The sequence below is a fragment of the Dipodomys merriami genome, unplaced genomic scaffold (genome assembly GCF_024711535.1).
Source record: "Dipodomys merriami isolate MVZ:Mamm:240054 unplaced genomic scaffold, mDipMer1.0.p SCAF_25, whole genome shotgun sequence".
Taxonomy (NCBI): Eukaryota; Metazoa; Chordata; class Mammalia; order Rodentia; family Heteromyidae; genus Dipodomys; species Dipodomys merriami.
The window spans coordinates 20621461-20641439 of NW_027203937.1; the positions used below are offsets into that span (position 1 = coordinate 20621461).

Consider the following 19979-nt stretch of genomic DNA (forward strand, 5'->3'; position numbering starts at 1 on the left):
TCCTCAGTACCACATACACATTAAAAGCCAGAAGTGGTGCTGTGACTCAAGTGGTAGAGCACTAGCCTTGAGCAAAAGAAGCTCTGTGCCTAGGCCCTGAGTTCAAGCCCCAGGATTGGTGAAAAAACAAAGAAAAAACAACAACATGTATAACTGACTTATGTAACTATAACCCCTCTGTACACCACCTTTATAATGTCAATTTATATATATATGTGTGTGTGTGTGTGTGTGTGTGTGTGTGTGTGTGTGTGTGTGTGTGTGTGTATGTGTATATATGTACATACATATATATGTGTATATGTACATGTATATTGTTTGGAAAAAAATGAACCTCAATAAGGAAATTGCTAACTTTTTGACTCAAGTAAATACTGTTCTACAACGGAGACCCCAGTGTCCACAGGAAAAAGGATGGAGCTTTATTAGGTGGAAAGTGGGGAGTGGGTGGAGACAGGTCAAACTCTTGTTAGAGGCTCCTTACTGACTGCAGCCCAGGAGGCTTGATACTTTCTGGGGCTGGGGAAGGGTCTTAGCTGCAGTCAGTTTCTCCACATCACTGTAGCAGTACAAATTGGGGCCATGGATGAGGTATAAGCTGGGACCATTGGAAGAACATGATTTGGGGCCAAGGGACTTTTCCATGCACAAAGCCCCATCAACCTTCTCATGAGGCCACGAAAGTTCGGTCCACTTAGCTTGAACTCCTAACTTCAAGTCCAGCCACCAGAGCTGCCGTCCTGGAAATAAGAAACCAAGCAAAAAATAGCTTCTTGTTATAGGGATTCTGACTTAGCCCTTGTCATGCTCTGATGGGGATCAATGCCATGGAGAAGTAACACCTAGAAGCCTCTCACCTGCCATGATGTAGAGTCGAGAAGAGCCAGGGCAGGTAAAGGCTGCATCCACAGCCTCAAGGCTGACTCCATAAGGACTCCCAAGTTCCTTCTCCAGCCGCTTTGGGTAACCACTGACTAGAATATAGCCTCCCTTGACCAGGAAAACATATACCTGAGTGCCCTAAAGAACAAAGAACAGTAGTCAACAGAGAGCTGGATTATTCTTGGTTTGGTTTATATCTCAAGCCTTTCTCTGAACACATACCTGGATCAGATAGAGTTTATCATCCCAGGAAAAGGCAGCATCCACTGTCGAAGGACCGTTGGGCCACTGATGAGCAATGGGCCAACTATGCCACCCATCCTGGCTGGTATCCAGACGCCAGTAGTGGGACCCTGTGGAGTATCAGAAGCGGGGCTAATTCTGGTACCAAAAGCCCAGGCACTAACGATGTTTCACGAGAGGGATAGAAAGTATCAAGGCTAAGAAGGAAAAGGTAAGGTGAGAGAAAGAAGTAGATCAAGATGTTGGTCAGCAGTGTTAGAAACTGTAGCACAGTTGGAACTGGAGTTAGCGGGGCCCTGACAGAAGCGTGTGTGAAGACCAAGGGTGAAGGTTCCAGGTAAATCCAACAAAACAGGGTTTGGTGGAAGCATCCTGTGTATCTCAGGTGTTCATGTGCAAAGATCTGGTTATAGATAATGTTGTAGACAGAAATTTGAAGAAAAACGTTCCAACTCCTGGTTTTTGTTTGTTTTGTTGTTGGTTTTGGTGCCTGTACTGGGCTTTGAACTTGGAGTCTGGGTACTTTCCCTTAGTTTTTAATGTTTTGTAAATTTTTTCACTCAAAGCTGGTGTTCTACCATTTGAGTCACAGCTCCACCTCTGGCTTTTTGGTGGTTCATTGGAAATAAGATTTCTCAAAGACTCTCCTGTCGTGGCTGGCTTCAAAGCTTGCTCTTCAGATCTGAGTAGCTAGGATTATATGCATGACCACTAGAACTGGGCTCTGGCTTTGTTTTCTGATCCCTGCGAGATGGCTAGGTGTGAGGGTATAGCTTAGTCACTACCCAATGTTTCTACTCCTCCTTTTATAAAAATCCATTAAAGGAATCATCAAGGCATCTGTTCATTCTTTTACTTCTTCTGTTTCCTTTCCTCCATTGAAAATGTTCTTTCCTCCTCTTTTACTTCTTCTGTTTCCTTTCCTCCATTGAAAATGTTCTTTCCTCCAAACCTAATGGTGAATTCACCTAAGTCTACATCTCCATAGCATTTGACTGCTGACCAACCCTTTCTTAAATCTCTGTCTGTCTGTCTGTCTATCTGTCTCTCTCTTTCTTTCTTTCTCTCTCACACACACACATACTCACACATATACATACTCGTGCTCTCACTCTCATGCCTATCCAGGGGCTAAAATCTCAGGGACTGGACACTATCCCTTAGTTCACTTAAGTCTGGTCCTCTACCATTTAAACCACAGCTCCATTTTCAGCTTTTTTTGTTCATTAATTTTAGATAAAATTCTCACAGACTTTCCTGCCTGGATGACTTCAGATCCTCAGATCTCAGCCTCCTGAGTAGCTAGAATTACAAGTGTGAGCCTTATACTCTCAGTTTGCTTTTTCATTCATGGCTAGCACCTTACCATTTGAGGCACACCACTGCCCAGCTTTTTGCTGGCTAATTACAGATGGAGTCTCACAAACTTTTTCAACCTGGGTTAGCTTCAAACTGTAATCTTCCAGGTCTCAGTCTTCTGAGTAAGTAGGATTATAGGAATGAGCCACTAGCACCCAGTTCTTATCCTGGTGACTTTTCTCTTCACCCTTGTATTAGAAGGTTGGAGTCCCCTTGATTGAGCTCTTCGTACCTAGTTCTGGGGCTTCAAATATCATCTATAAGCTGAGGGTTTCCTGTTAATTCTCTTCTCCCCTGACTGACCTTACATTTGAATTTCAAACTTAATTGGCCTACCTAATATATTCATTTGGTGCTATTAAGCATCAAAACCTAACATCCAGACTGATTTCTACCCCAAACATACACACATGTGTGCACAGAGTTTCCAAATTTTAGAAAAAAAAAAAGATCAAACATCCCATTGTCTGCTCTCTTTTTTGGGGTCCAGTCGTGGAGCCTGCCACTTGAGCCACAGTGCCACTTCTGGCTTTTTCCTTTTTTGCTTATGTGGTGCTGAGGAATCAAACCCAGGGCCTCAGGCATGCAAGGCAAGCGCTCTACCACTGAGCACCTTCCCAGCTCCAAGGCTGAGTTATTCTTGAGCCTTTCCTTTCCCTTCTCCACTCTTCCTCACTATCCACTCTATCAGCTGATACTGTCAGCTCTAAGTCCAAAATGCATCATGATGGCCCCTCACCAGCTCTGCTATCATTCTAGTACAAACTGTCATCAGCTATAAGAACTTTCAGCTAGATTCTAAGCTTACATAACCATAACTATATGGCTGACGTTCTCCAAGGAACCAGGATGATCATCTCAAACCAAGTCAGAACCATTCACAGCTCTGCTCAATACCTTACCTCGGCTTCCTTTTCCAGAAAATCCTTACCAGATAGATCTATGTGACCTGGCTCTGCTTTCCTTTCTCGTTCAATTCAGCAGGTCAGCTCTTTTTGTGTTCTAGTTAACTGGCCTTCTTTTTTAAAAATGATTTTTTTTGTGAAAATACTGTACAGAGGGGTTACAATTACATGGGAAAGATAATGAGTACATTTCTTATCAAGCATTGTTGCTTCCTCCTTTGTTTCCCCTTCCTGTCCCTTCCCATCTCCCTGGCCTTCTTTTTTGATGCCTCAAAATATTTGCCTTTCATTCTCTACAATACTTTTTTCTCCAAGGCTTTATGTGGTCAATCCTTTGTATTATTGAAATCTTTGCTTTTAAAAAAATCACCCTTAGAAGGAGGGGGGACCAAGATGGCGACGGGGCAGTAGCGAAACGCCACAGCTCTCTCCAACCAAAAAGAGAGTTCGAGCTCCAACGCTTAATCTCCCCAAGAGACCGACAACAACAAAAAGACGAACACTCAGAGAAAAACCAGAGGCGGAGAATAACAAAAAAGAAACAGAGGAAAAGAAGAATTTCAGAAGAAAAGGGAAGACCCCTCCCCCAACCTTTACTGGCCGCGCGGCAGTGCGCCAAGCCGCCGGCCAGCCGGCCCCGGCGGGGGCTGCGGGAGCCCCAAGAGACACAGCAGAGACACAGGGGGCCGCTTTCAGATCACCAGGTACTGGTTTACAGAACAGCGGATCGCCAGGAACAGAGAAGCCTACCAGCCGGGAGTCTCCACGAGGATCCCACCCCCACCCCTCACTCTCCACCTGAGCAGAGAGGCTCCATCCCGCCAAAGCCGCTCAGCACCAGCAGCACGCCCGCCCGATCGCGATCGCAACGACCGGGCACTCTCCACCCGAGCAGAGGTTCCATCCCGCCAAAACCGCCAGCAGCGTGCAAAGGGAACTGTCTGCAGACCACCCACCCGCCCGCCCGATCACGATCGCAACGACCCGGTGGGGCCACTCGGGCCCCAGAGGTACCGCGAAGAAGCTGTCTGAGCGGGGACACTCTTGACCCGACAGCTTCGACAGAGGCAGAGACAGAAAAGAATCACACAGAGCCACCACCGCCCAACCCAGCCCGGATTGCAACAACAACTGACGACCTACACCACACAGAAACAACCAGCTCCAGGGTGAGTACCCCACAGGGGAAGTGTATCCCTCAAGGGAGACCAGAGCTGGAGGGAATCCCCAGACCCTGACCTAGACTCCCTACCCCAACACCCGGACCACAGGACCCACTAAAACTGGGAACTGTTTGAGAGCTCCACCAGCCCGTGGAGCACACTCAGCTGGCCAGGCTAGAGCAAGAGCACCCCTGGAAGGGAGCTTAAATGCCCAAGCCAGGAACAGCGCCCCTGGGTCAAGACTACCAACAGTAGAAGAAATTTGAACTGTGTCCCCCAGGCTGTATAACCTAGGTGGTATACACATCAGCACAGGCCTAACGAGTGCGCTCCAGGCTGCATAACCTAGGTGGTATACACATCAGCACAGGCCTAACAAGCGCGCTCCAGGCTGGGGCCGGAACCAGGCCCGGGGAACCGGCGCCTGAACAACACAACCAACTCCTCCCAATTGAAGTAAAAAGCTGAGCATACGCCTCAACAGAGGGGAGAAAGCCAGGAAACAACACTCCCCGGGGAAGCACGCCTGTGACAACAAAAGACCTGGAGGCCCAGGACAAGAGAAGCCCAAACCCCACCAAAACTCCACCCATATACCCTAGACTGGGAATTGGGCAACACAGGCTGCCAGCACCTGATAGTAAGCAGGAGCTCAGACTGTTAAGGCAGCTCAGCAATAGAGTGATAGTCTTGGATGTATGAGGCCCTGGATCTGATTCCTCAGCATCACAAAAGCAAAAAGGGTCAGAAGTGGTGCTGTGGCTCAAACGGTAGGGTGCCAGCCTTGAGCTGAAAAGCTGAGGGACAGCACCCAAACCTAGAGTTCAAGCCCACAACCAGCCCAAAACAAACAAACAAAAACACATCAGGAGCCCATAGCAGACTCCAGCATTTGGGAGAGTGCATCCAGAGCATCTGTTCTTCACAAGAGCACCCGTAGGAGCAAACACAAGCAGTCTAGGCTGCTCAACCCTTCCAAAGGCGGGAACTGCCAGCAATCTACAGCAGAGAGCTGAGAATCCTAAGTAAGTCAGAATAGCAGCTGGAAATAGGCTCCCAACAGAACCCAGATCAGGCACAGACTCTCTCTACCAATACAGAATCAGCAACCAAGCAAAGACAGACACACCAAAACAAAATTGAAGAGCAGTCTCCTGAACCTCCATGCGAAAATCACAGAGAAAAATCACAAGGTTTACTACCACCCAGGACAGCAAGCTCACCTCAAAAGCCAGCAGCCACACAGGGGAGAGCCCCAGTGGGAGCAAAGCAGGAATGGAAGACAAAGGCTACTTCCAAGGGTTGCTGGAGGCAATGACTCAAGAAATAAAGCGAGAAATTGATCAGAAATTGAAAGAGCACAAGGATGAACTATCCAAAGAGATACAGGGTATCAAACAAGAGATGCATGCAAAAATAGAAGCTGCACAAACCTCAGTAAGAAGTGAGATAAACGCCAAATTAGAGGTAATGCATACCTCATTGAGAGGTGAGATCAGTACTCTGAGAACCAACATTGAATCCATAAAGGGATCCATTTCCTCCATGCAAACCACAATAGAAGCCACTGTCAACAGAGTGAATGAAATGGAAGGTCGAGTGTCAGATACAGAAGACAGAATACACCAACTGGACCAAAAAGTGACAGATATGGAAAAATTACTCAAATTAAACCAAAGGGATATTCAAGAGCAAGCAGATAATGCTAAAAAATTTAACCTTCGCATAATTGGAGTGGACGAAGGTGAGGAATTCCAGAGCAAGGGAATGCACCACCTATTTAACAATATAATCAATGAAAATTTTCCCCACCTCAAAAACGACCATCTTAACTACATCACAAAAGCTTATCGAACACCCAACAAGCAAGACCCCAGGAGAAACACTTCTAGACACATTATAGTAAAAATGATAGATCTGAATAATAAGGAAACAATCCTGCATGCAGCAAAAATGAAGAAGGAGCTATACTACAATGGGAAAAAAATAAGAATTACTGCAGATCTCTCCACACAAACAATGAATGCAAGAAAAGCCTGGGAAAGCACCATACGAGCCCTGAGAGCCAATAACTGCCAACCCAGACTGATCTACCCGGCAAAGCTAGCATTCACATTTGATGGAGAACTGAAAACTTTTAATAGCAAAGAAAAACTAAATGAATACATAAACATTAAGCCAGCATTACAAAGAATTCTAAGAGGGGGGACACAACCTGAAGAAAGCAGCCAGGAACTGGGGCCTGCCCCAAACAGGCGTTACTCAAAGTCTAACTGAGCAAGCACAGGAGGAAAGGAAAAAAGAAAAACTTAGGAAAACGGAATGGCAGGGACAACAATGCATCTCTCTATACTTTCTCTTAATATAAATGGGCTGAATTCGCCAATTAAAAGAAAACGAACTGAGGACTGGATAAGAAAACAAGACCCATCCATCTGTTGCCTTCAGGAGACCCACCTCTCAGCCAAACATACAAACAAACTCAGAGTGAAGGGGTGGAAAAGGATCTACCAATCAAACGCCCCCAGTAAGAAAGCAGGTGTAGCTATCCTGATATCTGACAAAATAAACTTTTCATTAAAATCAGTACAGAAAGACAAGGACGGACACTACATATTAATAAAGGGAACAATCCAAGAGGAGGATATAACCATCATCAACTTATATGCCCCAAATATTGGTGCACCCAGATATGTCAAACAAATGCTCTCAAACTTACAGAATAAAATAGATCCCAATACGATAATACTAGGAGACTTTAACACACCACTCTCACCAAAGGACAGGTCTACCAACCAGAGGATTGGCAAAGAAGCTACCGAATTAAGAGAGGCCATACTGCAAGCGGAATTAACTGACATCTACCGAGTATTTCACCCTAAAACAACACAGTACACATTCTTCTCAGCAGCTCACGGAACTTTCTCCAAAATAGACCATATCATAGTTCATGCAAGGAACTTAAGCAAATACAAAGGGATCGACATAATCCCCTGTATCCTATCTGACCACAGTGGAATCAAGCTAGCTCTCAATAACAAAGCATACCGCAGAAATTTCTCCAATACATGGAAATTGAACAGCACACTCCTTAACAATGCCTGGATAACAGAAGAGATCAGAGAAGAAATAAAGCATTTCCTACAACTCAATGAAAATGAAAACACCTCACAAAGAAACTTGTGGGACACAGCAAAAGCAGTCCTGAGGGGCAAATTTATTGCCCTCAGTGCCCACATCAAGAGAATGGAGACAGACCAAGTAAATAATCTCATGTTGCAATTAAAACAGCTAGAAAAACAGGAAAAAATGGGACCTAAAGCTACTAGAAGAAGCCAGATAACCAAATTAAAAGCAGAGATTAACCAATTAGAAAATCAGAAAACCATAACCAAAATAAACCAAACAAAAAGCTGGTTCTTTGAAAAAATAAACAAAATTGATGGCCCATTGGCTAGATTAATTAAAAAAAGAAGAGAGGAAACCCATATTAATAGGATTAGGGATGCCACGGGAAACATCACCACACGTACCCAAGATATCCAAACAATTCTAACAGACTACTTTCAAAAGCTATACTCTCTAAAGGAAGAAAATCGGGCAGAAATGGATGCATTTTTAGAGAAATACAAGTTGCCCAAACTGAGCAAGGAAGAAGTTAACCAATTAAATAAGCCAATATCCTATAATGAGCTACAGGAAGCTATCAAAAGTCTTCCAACAAAAAAAAGCCCAGGACCAGATGGATTCACAGCAGAATTCTATAAGACCTTCAAACAAGAACTAATACCCATACTCCTCAAGCTCTTCAGAGAAACAGAGAAGGAAGGAGCTATCCCAAACTCATTCTACGAAGCCAATATCACACTCATCCCCAAACCAGGCAAAGACCCAACCAAAAAGGAGAATTACAGGCCAATCTCCTTGATGAACACAGATGCAAAGATCCTTAACAAGATTCTAGCTAACAGAATCCAGAAACACATAAAAAAAATAATTCACTATGACCAGGTAGGCTTCATCCCAGAGACACAGGGATGGTTTAACATACGTAAGTCAATAAATGTAATCCAACATATCAACAGAGCCAAGGTCAAGAATCACATGATTATCGCTACAGATGCAGAAAAGGCCTTTGACAAAATTCAACATTCATTCATGCTAAAAGCTCTGGAAAAAATAGGAATAGAAGGAACATTTCTAAAAACAATAAAAGCCATTTATGACAGACCAATAGCCAATATTATACTTAATGGGGAAAAGCTACAACCAATTCTCCTAAAATCAGGAACAAGGCAAGGATGCCCACTGTCTCCACTCCTCTTCAATATAGTCCTAGAACCCTTAGCCAGGGCAATAAGGCAAGAAAAAGACATTAAAGGGATCCGCATAGGAAAAGAAGAAGTTAAACTATCCCTTTTCGCAGACGACATGATACTATACCTCCAAGATCCCAAAAACTCCATCCCCAAACTCTTAGAAATCATAAATCACTTTGGCAAAATAGCAGGATACAAAATAAACCCACAAAAATCAGTTGCCTTCCTATACACTGATAATGTACAGGAAGAGAGGGAAATAAAGGGAGCAACCCCATTCACAATAACCTCCCGAAAAATAAAATATTTAGGAATTAACCTAACCAAAGATGTAAAAGAACTATTTAATGAGAACTATAAAAAGTTAAAGAAAGAAATTGCAGAAGACACTAGGAAATGGAAAGACCTCCCATGCTCCTGGATAGGCCGACTTAATATAGTAAAGATGGTAATACTTCCAAAACTAATATACAAATTCAACGCAATTCCTATTAAAATCCCAATGACGTACATCTCTGAAATACAGAAAACAGTCCAAAAATTCATATGGAACAACAAAAGACCTAGAATAGCCAAAACAATTCTAGGGGATAAAGACAATATGGGAGGGCTATCCATGCCGAACTTCAAACTCTACTACAGAGCTATAATAACAAAGACAGCATGGTACTGGCACAAAAACAGACCCGAAGACCAATGGAACAGAATAGAAGATCCAGAAATAAATCCACAGGCCTACAGCCAGCTGATATTCGACAAAGGAGCCAAAGACATACAATGGAAGAAACACAGCCTCTTCAACCGCTGGTGCTGGGAAAACTGGGCAGCCACATGCAGAAAACTAAAAGTGGACCCCAACCTATCACCATGCACCAACATCAACTCAAAATGGATTAAAGACCTTAACATTAAACCTGAATCTCTGAAACTACTGCAGGACAGAGTAGGAGAGACACTTGAACTAATAGGCACAGGAAAGAACTTCCTGAACAGAGTCCCAGGGTCACAACAAATTGGAGAGAGACTCGACAAATGGGACTACCTTAAAATAAAAAGCTTCTGCACAGATAAAGCTATCGCAACCAAGCTAGAAAGACAACCAACTAATTGGGAAAAAATATTTACCAGCAATATATCAGACAAGGGGTTAACATCCTGTATATACAGGGAACTCAAGAAACTAATCCCTCCCAAACCTAACAAACCAATTACTAAATGGGCAAGGGAACTAAAGAGGGACTTCTCAAATGAAGAAATAAAAATGGCAAAGAAACACATGAGGAAATGTTCATCATCCCTGGTGGTGAAGGAAATGCAAATAAAGACAACCCTGAGATACCACCTTACCCCAGTCAGAATGTCCCACATCCACAAATCAGCCAACGACAAATGCTGGAGGGGATGTGGAGAACGAGGAACGCTATTACACTGCTGGTGGGAATGTACACTCATACAACCACTTTGGAAAGCAGTCTGGAGGGTCCTTAGAAAGCTAAAGATTGACCTCCCTTACGACCCAGTCATACCACTTCTAGGCATCTACCCTGAACAACAGGAACCAATATACAAGGACATGTGCACCTCCATGTTTATTGCAGCACTGTTCACAATAGCTAGGATATGGAAACAACCTAGATGCCCCACCACAGATGAATGGATCCAAAAATTGTGGTATCTATACACAATGGAATATTATGCAGCCATTAGAAATGACAAAATAATGGCATTTGCAGGGAAATGGATGGAGCTAGAAGGAATCATGTTGAGCGAGGTAAGCCAAGAACGAAGAGACAAACAGTACATGGTCTCCCTGATAAGCGGATGATAAATCCAAAATGTTAGGTGATATGACAAAACTAACAGGACTTAAGAAACAAAGAACTCCCACTCATCTGGTTGAACCACTACTAAATATCCCCATGCTGCTGATCACGTGTATGGTATATAACATATGAACACCGTTATATATTACAGACTGTGATAGACAATTTGCTCCAGGAAAGTTAGAATGAACGTGTGACTTTAAATGAGCATCATTATTCCACAATACTGTGAATTTCCGGAAATTAAGTAATCACTTAATCACAATCAAAAAAAAAAAAAAAAAAAGAACCTTGGGGAAGGGAGGGAGGGAGGGGATGGTAGGGAGAAAACAATGGAGGGGGTAACAATGTTCAAGAGGAAGTGTACTCATTACCCCACTCATGTAACTGTAACCCTCTGTATAGAATCTTTACAATAAAAAAATTAAAAAAAAAAAATCACCCTTAGCTAGGTGTCACTGGCTCATGCCTATAATCCTAGTAGCTACTTAGGAGGCTGAGATCTGAGGATTACAGTTCAAGGCAGGAAAGTCTATGAAACTCTTATCTCCAATTAAACACCAAAAAGCTGGAAATGGAGCTTTGGTTTAAATGATCAACCACTAGCCTTAAGGATAAAAAGCTCAGGGACAGCGGGGCACTGGTGGCTCACACTTGTAATCCAAGCTACTCAGGAGGCTAAGATCTGGGAATTGCAGTTCAAAGCCAGCCCAGGCAGAAAAGTCCCAATAAGACTCTTATCTCCAATGAACCAATCAAAAACTGGAAGTGGAACTGTGGCTCAAATTGGTAGAGTGCTAGCCTTCAGCAAAAGAGCTCAGGGACAGGGCCTAGGCCCTGGGTTCAAGCCCCATGACCGACAAAAAAAGAAAGGAAGCAAGCAAGCAAGCAAGCAAGCAAGCAAGCCGGACACCAGTGGCTCATGCCTGTAATCCTAGCTACTCAGGAGGCTGAAATCTGAGGATCATGATTCAAAGCTAGCCTGGGCAGGAAACACCGTGAGACTCTTTTATTATTTTGGGGGGGGGGGGTCCGGTTGTAGGGCATGAACTCTGGGCCTGAGCACTGTCCCTCAGCTCTTCAGTTCAAGGTTACTGCTCTACCACTTGAGCTACAGCGCCACTTCTGGCTTTTTTTCTTTTTGCTTATGTGGTGCTGAGGAATCGAACCCAGGGCCTCAGGCATGCAAGACAAGTGCTCTATCACTGAGCCAACTTCCCAGCCCTCTGTGAGACTCTTATCTCCAATAAACCACTAGAAAACTGGAAGTGGCGCTGTGGCTCAAGTGGTAGAGCGCTCACCTTGAGCTGAAGAGCTGAGGGATAGCACCCAGGACCAGAGTTCAAGCCCCATGACCGACCAAAAAAAAAAAAAAAAAAAGGAAAGAAAGGAAGGAAGGAAGGAAGGAAGGAAGGAAGGAAGGAAGGAAGGAAGGAATGGAATTTTTAAAAAGCTCAAGGATAGTGCCTAGGCCCTGAGTTCAAACAAAATAAAACAAAAAACTCCTCCTTTCAGTACAATTGGTCCTCATTCTCCTCTATCATATTAACCTGCCCTATTTTTTAGGGCTCCTAATACTATGTGAAAGTATTCTCTTTCTTCTTCTTCTTTTTTTTTTTTTGGTCGGTCTTGGGACTTGAACTCTGGGCCTGGGCACTGTCCCTCAGCTCTTCAGCTCAAGGCTAGCACCTACCACTTGAGCCACAGCACCACTTCTGGCTTTTTCTGCTTATGTGGTGCTGAGAAATCGAACCCAGGGCCTCATGCATGCGAGGCACGCACTCTACCACTGAGCTACCTTCCCAGCCCCTCTCTTTCTTCTTTCTTTGCTATTGTGCTCTGCTTCTCCCTCTCCCTCTTACATTCTCTCCTCCCACCCTCCAGCGACTTTCTGAGGGCAGATATCCTGTCATGTCTCAGTGACTAAGATATCTAGTACCTCACAGATATTTTTCAATGTTCTTATCATTTCCCTAACTTTTGTATCTGATCATACATATCAATGCCTCTAATGTGTCTAAATAAATCACAATTGAATCACAATACCTGATGTTCTAACCATAGCACAAGCTCTCTTTGTGAACTGGGTATGTCATGACAGGTCATACCCACTTTCCCTTTCTGCTGAGTCTATCCTGTTCAGGCCCCCTATTTTGAGAATAAGAGCTGCGTTTCTCTTTGTGCAGAGGAAGTAAGTAATGAGTCTCTAACCCATCTGTAGCTGATCCAGACTGACCAGCAACCATTTCAATATGTTCTGGTATGAAAACATAGGGCTGAGCCATTCAGACTCTCCCTCTAGGAATCAGATCAGAAAAAGAGAACAGCTTTGGGAATTATCAGTAGGATATGAAGCTGAAAGATCATGAAGTAAAGAGAAAATGGGGAAGACACCATGGTCCCATGTGCCATCCAAAGTTGTGAAGAGGAGAGTGGATGGAAGGGAAAGGAGACAAATTTAAAGGAGGAGACGAGTACCAGCTCCATGCTGAGCAGTTTGGTATTTCCACCAAACCATGTGTCCTCACCTGGGCATATATTTTTTAATATAATGGTGTTCTCATGATTGTGTTCCCTCACACATCTAAGAGTTCAGCTGTGTCCTCTTTGTAGACTTGTGGACTTGAAGTTTAGTGAGTTCTCCATGGCTGATTTTCTTTATATTTTGGTGTGTATCCTGTTCTACTCAAGTTTTGTTCTCTCTCTGTCTTCTGTCTCTGTCTCTCTGTCTCTGTCTCTGTCTGTGTGTCTGTCTGTCTCTCTCTCTCTCTCCCTCCCCCCCTCCATACACACTGTTCTTGTAGTGATTCCATGTTCTCTCCATAGCTGCATATACACCTGGACTTAGATGTTCTTACTATGTTCTGTTTAGTTCTATGTCTTCATTATATGTGTATTCCATTCCAGCTATACATTTTCATTATAGTATACATTCCTGCTGAGGATATATGATCCCCAGGTGGATATTTTCAGTAGATCTTGGCAATCATAATAGATCAGGTTTATCCAGGAGTTAAAAACAATTTTTTTCACTTTCCTATGTTCTCAGTACTTACCCTACTTTCATATCTGATCACACATATATCTTAGTTTGAGTGTAATGTAGTTGATCATATCCTCTCTTGGAGATGGGAGAAATGACACATCACTACCTGCCTGACCAGTCTTAGAACATCCCCAGATCTCACTAGATGAATCTGTACCAGTTGATGCCACAGGCCAAGGCCAGGGATGGGTGTGCCCATTGACATTCAGCGGAGAAAACTTGAAGCCATCTCCCCAAAGTCAAGGGTACTCAGTGTTTCTTATCTGTTTCTCAACGATGGAAACATCTCATCGAAAATGATATAGAGCCCAAAGGCCTAGCCATAGGAACTAGGTACCTGGGAAAAGATTGAAGATTAATTCAGGAGGGGCCAGAATATCCAGAAAGACAGGCAAGAGAAAAGGGACACCAAGAGGCACAGAAGCCTAGGGACACAGACAGAGCAGAAGTGAGCCAGAGGACTGACTCAGCAGCACATAGGACAAAGAAGACATGAGGAATCACTGGAACTGAGAAGTCCTCCAAGGGCATGGATGACATGGGAGTAGATGACACCGGGAAGGGATCATATGGATGAAGTTACAGGCCTGGGCAAGGAGAGAGAAGGTTGGAAAACATGCATCAGAGGAGGCATGGGTGCAGTATAGCCTGTTAAAGGTGGAAAGGAGAGGGAGACAAAATAGAAGACATAGTGAAAATGGGAAATGTGTCATGGATGAGAAATGCAAGTAAAAAAGAGAGAAGACAGAAACTGGGGAGGTGGAGGGAATCTCTCACCACTGAAGGCATATGTGATGCCATGGTTGTCAGACAGCAATGCAGTCAGGACTAGATCTGGGTTACAGCGTGTATACTCAAGGCCATGGTGGGTGCTATTCCCTTGGCCAGTTCCGTTCCTGTGTCTTCTACCATGGCCTGCAAGAGGGAAAAAGAGAAAGAAACAGATAAGACGATGGAATGGAGGCTGAGGAGGAACAGATGGCTGGGGTTAGTAAGAGTGTGGGTTTCCCCCTATGAGGACAATGGGAAGAGTCAGAATGAAAATAGACTAGAGTAAGAGGCAATGTAATACAATAGAGTTAACATGAGAGCTGGGGCACAAGAGTCCACAGGCTCAGGAAAGGTAGATGAATTCCAGCAGGTCCCAGAGACTGGGGTTTTCTCACCTCTTCCAGGGCAAGACATGAAGTAGTCTCGAGCATCCAGAGGGTATCTGGGAGGAACCTCTCCAGTAGCAGGGTTGAAGCGCAGGAAGCGGTTGCCCTGGAAGCAGTAGTAGCGTTCAAGCCACCTCAGGGCGGCAGTGCAGTTGCCAACAGCTGGCCAGGAACGTTCTTTTTTGGTTCTTGTAGCCAAGTCCCAGAACCACTTGCGGTCACCTTTGACCAATGAATCAAAAACACATTTAGGGAAGCTAGGTTATGTGCTTGCTCTGGGACCCAGGATGTATCCAGCACTAACAACATGGGGTGCACAGGGAAGCAGGGAGATAATTGAGAAGAGTGATCTTACAAACAAAAGCAAAGTGCATATGGTCATCTCAGCAAGAGAGAAAGTCCAGGGGAAGTTTGCAGGGAAGGTGATTCTTAAACAGAAAGCTGAAGGAGTTACGAGACATACACGAGAGGGAAGATGGAATTCTACAGAGGAAAGGGCCTAAAGTATGAAGCAAATGGAGTATATGGGGCATAGCATAGTTTTAGAAGTTTAGTGTTTAAGGTAAGGGGATGATGAAAGTCAAAACTGGAGAATCAAAAGGTGTTTGGTCATCATGTACCTTACACCAAAAACTAAACCACATAGATTTGTCCTAGGCTCATAGGGAATAGTGGAGGACTTTTAGCCTGGGTACCTTTATTAGAACGATGCCCTCTCTTTCTCCTACCTGATGACTAGGCCAAAACGGGCTTCCCTATTTTCCTTACTGAAATCACAGAGTGGCTACTTCCATCACTATTAGCAACATTACTCCTTTGCCACTGTTAACTACTTTTCCAGGCCTCTAGGAATCCAGCTTCTACTGACCTTGGAAGAAGATGATGCCTTCATCATGACATTCTCCACGGTGACATTCCACAGCTGCATCCACTGGAAATGGGATGCCAGGAAATTCATCTTGGAGCAACTTTGGATATCCATTCTCCTTCTCTTCAGGAGGGTATACCCAGACTTTGTCACCCTGGAGTGAAAAATACTCTATTTTGAACTACTCTTTCAGATAGTGCCAATCTGCATTCACACATCGTGTTTTTGACCTATTGTTCTTATACAATTATCCTTTTGCAGCCCCACATTGTCTCTCTGTAGACAATGGTGTGATATCTTTTGCACAATACATATACTGATTTTTACTGTACACAGTTGATACTACTATAGCATACATATCTGGCTTATAAATAACTAGATACTCCTGAGGCATACTTAATCTATTGATTTGGGTAAGTATACCCACAAATAGTTATCCTACAATCATTCATGCATTCATTTGTTCATTAAGTTATGCAGTCATTAAAGAAGCATTTACTAAATGACTATTACAGCCAAGTATTGAGAGGCATTAGGGATTGTGGGGTGACAAGATCCCCTGTACAGAAGCAGAAACAATTCCTACCATCTTAGCCATGTACCCAGCAAAATGAGTTTAAAAAAAATGAAAAGAGCATTGGGAATACAAAGGAAATGCCCAAGTCTGGCTGGGAAAGCCCCTGAAGGATTTACAGTGAAGAGGAAGAATTTGGCTCAAGAACTGAAAAATGAGTGGATATAACCCCGAGCTTTTATTAAGGAAACAAAGGCACAGAAGGAAGCTTGGTATATATCAGTATGAGCCCTGCTCTAGTTTGACTATGTTCCCCAAAGATCATTTGTTGGAAACAAATGCAACAGAATTGGTGGGTGGAGCCAATAAAGAGGCGATTAGGTCATCATGAATGGATTAACTGCATAAATGTGACAACAGGAATGAGTTAGTTATCGCAAGAGCAGATTGCTGCTATGGAAGCAAATTTGGACCTTTCTTGCTCTCTTACTCTAGCCGTCTAGCCTTGGTATTGTCTTTCTAACCATGCTATACCAACGCAAGAGTTCCTTTGCCAGATGCCAATTCCGTGCTTTAGACTTCACAGACCCCAGAGCCATGAACCAAATAAATTACTGCTCATTTAAATTATCTAGTTCTGGGTATTCTATTACAGCAGCAGAAAATGTACTAAAACAAGCTCCAAGTCTGAGAAACTTGAGAGAAGCTCACAGATTGATTCCAGTTCTTTGTTGCCAAACTCTGCCCTTGTCCTAGAGTACCTTGATCAGAAAGACACTGTTGCCACCACGACGAAATGCAGCATCCACAGAGCTGGTAGAATTCTTCCATCTCTCTGAGATCAACTCCCGGACCCATTTGTGACCCTTCCACACAAATTCCCCTTAAAAAAAATCCACATTTACTGAGAGACACACAACAAAATTCTGTGTGACTTGAAATCGTTACAGAGAAGCTGCCAGTGATACCCATGAATATTTCCTTAGTCCACCCACAAATGGAGACAATCTCTGAAGAAGAACACATCTGAGGCCCCCAGAGCTCCTCCTAGCTATTTTTTGTGTATCTTCTGTTGTTTGCTTGAGACAAGGTCTAGCCTAGGCTGGCCTTGAACTTATGATCCTCCTGTTTCAGCCTCCCCCGAAATATGCTGGAATTACAGACATGTGCTACCAAGCCCCCTACCTTTGAAAAACAGCATGGTCCCATTGCCATCCATAGTGGTAGCATCAAGACTCCAGCCATCAGAGCAGCGTTCTGGAGTAGAGGTAAGGAGTTGGCAAGGTGAAAAACCAGTAAGATGAAAAAACACAATGACATACGTGATAGGGAATTGGAGCCTCACCGATCACATCGGGGTCTAGTTTGGTTGCAATTTCACCTTCAGCAACATTCCCCTGGGCACTAAAGAGAGAACAGATAGATGCCTGAGTCCATTGTGACCTATATTTCTTCCTTAGCTCTTGACCCAACCCCAAAACCTGGACCCATGTATCCAAACCCAGACCATAATTTTCTATCCCTCATCCTAGCTTTACTCACGTTGGAAGAGGGTTGGCAATAGCCAGAGACCAGCAGAGGCCTAACAAGGCCAGTGCAATGGGGTCTCCCAGTGTCCTAGTCATGCTGAGCTAGAGAAGCCTCAGGACAGCTTTGGACATCAGGGGTTGAATTTATATAGAGTTGGTGGCAGCACCACCCCCACTTTCAACCCTATTGGGGATAAGCAGTCTCCCAGGACTATGCTAATATTGGTTGATTGCATCACCTCCAATAAGGTCAAGGTCTGGAATGAAATCTGACTCCAGGACTCCCTCTTCCCGGCAGCAGCCCCCATCCCCCTTCAGCAATGACTAGCCCATGCTTGCAGTCCATTGTGACTCTCAACCACACACTGGTCATGAATCTGGGTGCCCCTAAATCTGAGAAGGGAGTAGAGTAAGGATCGCCATTCCATGCTTTTAAGTTTACTTCTACAGTGGGGAGGTGAGAAGAGGTGGGAACTAGAATTTTTGTGTACTTAGTATCAAGCCCTATCAACTAAAGCTCTTAGGCAATTAAAGAAACCAATACTTATATGTGCTTAGCAACCATGCACGGACAAACTAACTCTGAAATACTCAGGAGAATAGCTTTCCCCAAGCTCCAGTCATCAAGACCTTTCTGGGTACCCTAATCCTGTTCAGCTTTATCTCTGAACGCTAGTTTAGGGGTCAGTAATGTCTCACCGTTGCCAAATGTCCTAGCTTCAACCCCTGTTGGCAAAGGGTGTTGCAAAAATGCCTGGAAGACGAAAACTGACAGTAATGGGGCGGAAGTGGACGTGTCTCTCCATCGAGAGGGGGCATTTCCCCTACTAGTAATTAGTCTTTCTTGGTAGTTTCCACGTTAGGGGAGCAATCGTTTATTTACCCATCACGGAACAGATAGTACTGTAATGAAGGTTTCACAATATTTACAGCTGAATTTCGACTTAAATGTTACCTTCTCAATAACTATTTTCCTGACCAGTTTATGCAGACATTTCAGACACTTTCATTGTGTTACTTTCTGAAACTCAAAATCATTTCAACAGTCTATGCCTTGAATTAAGTTTTTCGTGTTCATTTTATTGCTTTTGTTTTGTTTTGTGGTGCTGGCAGTAGAACCCAGGGCCTTGCACAGGCTAGGCAATTGCTCTACCAATGCATCCTCAGCTTTCTTTTATAATCTACTGTTTGCTTTATTTGTTTTGCTTATCTTGTTTATCTTTCTATCCCATTCTATCTACAATACCATTAGGTCTAAAATAGCATATAATAGTTGCTCAATAGGTAAATGAAAAATATATTGCAAGTGCTGACTAGTGTTGCTAATGTTGCATACAAATTCCCAACAATGAAAATTGAATGACCGCTTCTGAGGTAAGTAGATATTAGTAACTAGGTATGTTGTAACATAGGGCATTCTGAAACCTATGTGTTACAGATACCCCCTCCCCCCCCACATACACACAGTGCCTTTTATCTGACAGTATTCTATCTGTTCCCACTGTCCGAGTCCCACATCTCTTTCTGTCCAGAGATCCCATCTGCCATCTCTGGTATCTTATCTTCCCTTCTTGGTCATCCCTATGACCTCTCAGGGCCTGCCTCAGTTGTACCCTAGGCTTGGCTACTGTGCCAGAATAAAAATCATAGATAATATAAGCAGTGGACCAGGATGAGATTCCTGGATTCTTGTTCCCTAGCCAACCCTGTCAGATGGCTTCAAACCCCTGACTGAAAACCTTAGTTAAAGTTCTGTGATCCTCACTGTGTGTGTGTGTGTGTGTGTGTGTGTGTGTGTGTGTGTGTGTGTGTGTGTGGTGGGGGGGGAGCATGCTGGGGATTCAACTCAGACTCTTGTACATACTGAGCATGCACTCCATCACTAAGCTATACCCTTATCCCCAAGATAGCTTTTCTATGCTGCAAAGATAGCTCTCCACAAAATAAAAATTAAGAAGATTTCTGGGACCTCTGGAACATGCCACCAGACTTCTGCCATTCCTATTCTCTCATGATTTGCAAGTGAAAATGTGCTCTTAACATCATTTCCTGCTCATAAGTCACCAGGCAAATCTATGATACAGCTTTGGCACTGATCCCCACCTTACCCCACTGCAGAGCTTCTCTGACTAGACTTGCCCCACCCCAGCTGTTGGGCATTGAGCACTGGG

General features: G+C 43.9%; 1 protein-coding gene across 1 annotated transcript; it reads right to left on the bottom strand.

Annotated features, from left to right (window-relative positions):
• Positions 1-399: 399 nt before the first annotated feature.
• On the bottom strand, positions 400-17933 carry Hpx (hemopexin). The gene is made up of 10 exons (XM_070035191.1): positions 17822-17933; positions 17625-17683; positions 17465-17536; positions 17041-17162; positions 15766-15919; positions 14907-15119; positions 14518-14655; positions 1105-1235; positions 858-1020; positions 400-740 (listed from the first exon to the last, which is right to left on the bottom strand). The coding sequence occupies exons 1-10, from the start codon at positions 17902-17904 to the stop codon at positions 481-483; spliced, it is 1395 nt and encodes a 464-aa protein (XP_069891292.1). The 5' UTR covers positions 17905-17933; the 3' UTR covers positions 400-480.
• Between the last annotated feature and the right edge of the window lie 2046 nt (positions 17934-19979).

What these genes read in the sequence shown, in the direction of transcription:
- Hpx (XM_070035191.1), bottom strand. Translation starts at nt 17,904, where the DNA reads ATGACTAGGACACTGGGAGACCCCATTGCACTGGCCTTGTTAGGCCTC. An exon ending in ATTGCCAACCCTCTTCCAAC is followed by an intron (nt 17,684 to 17,821) that starts GTGAGTAAAGCT and finishes TTCTCTCTTTAG; the next exon opens with TGCCCAGGGGAATGTTGCTG. An exon ending in GACCATGCTGTTTTTCAAAG is followed by an intron (nt 17,163 to 17,464) that starts GTAGGGGGCTTG and finishes ATTTTTTTTAAG; the next exon opens with GGGAATTTGTGTGGAAGGGT.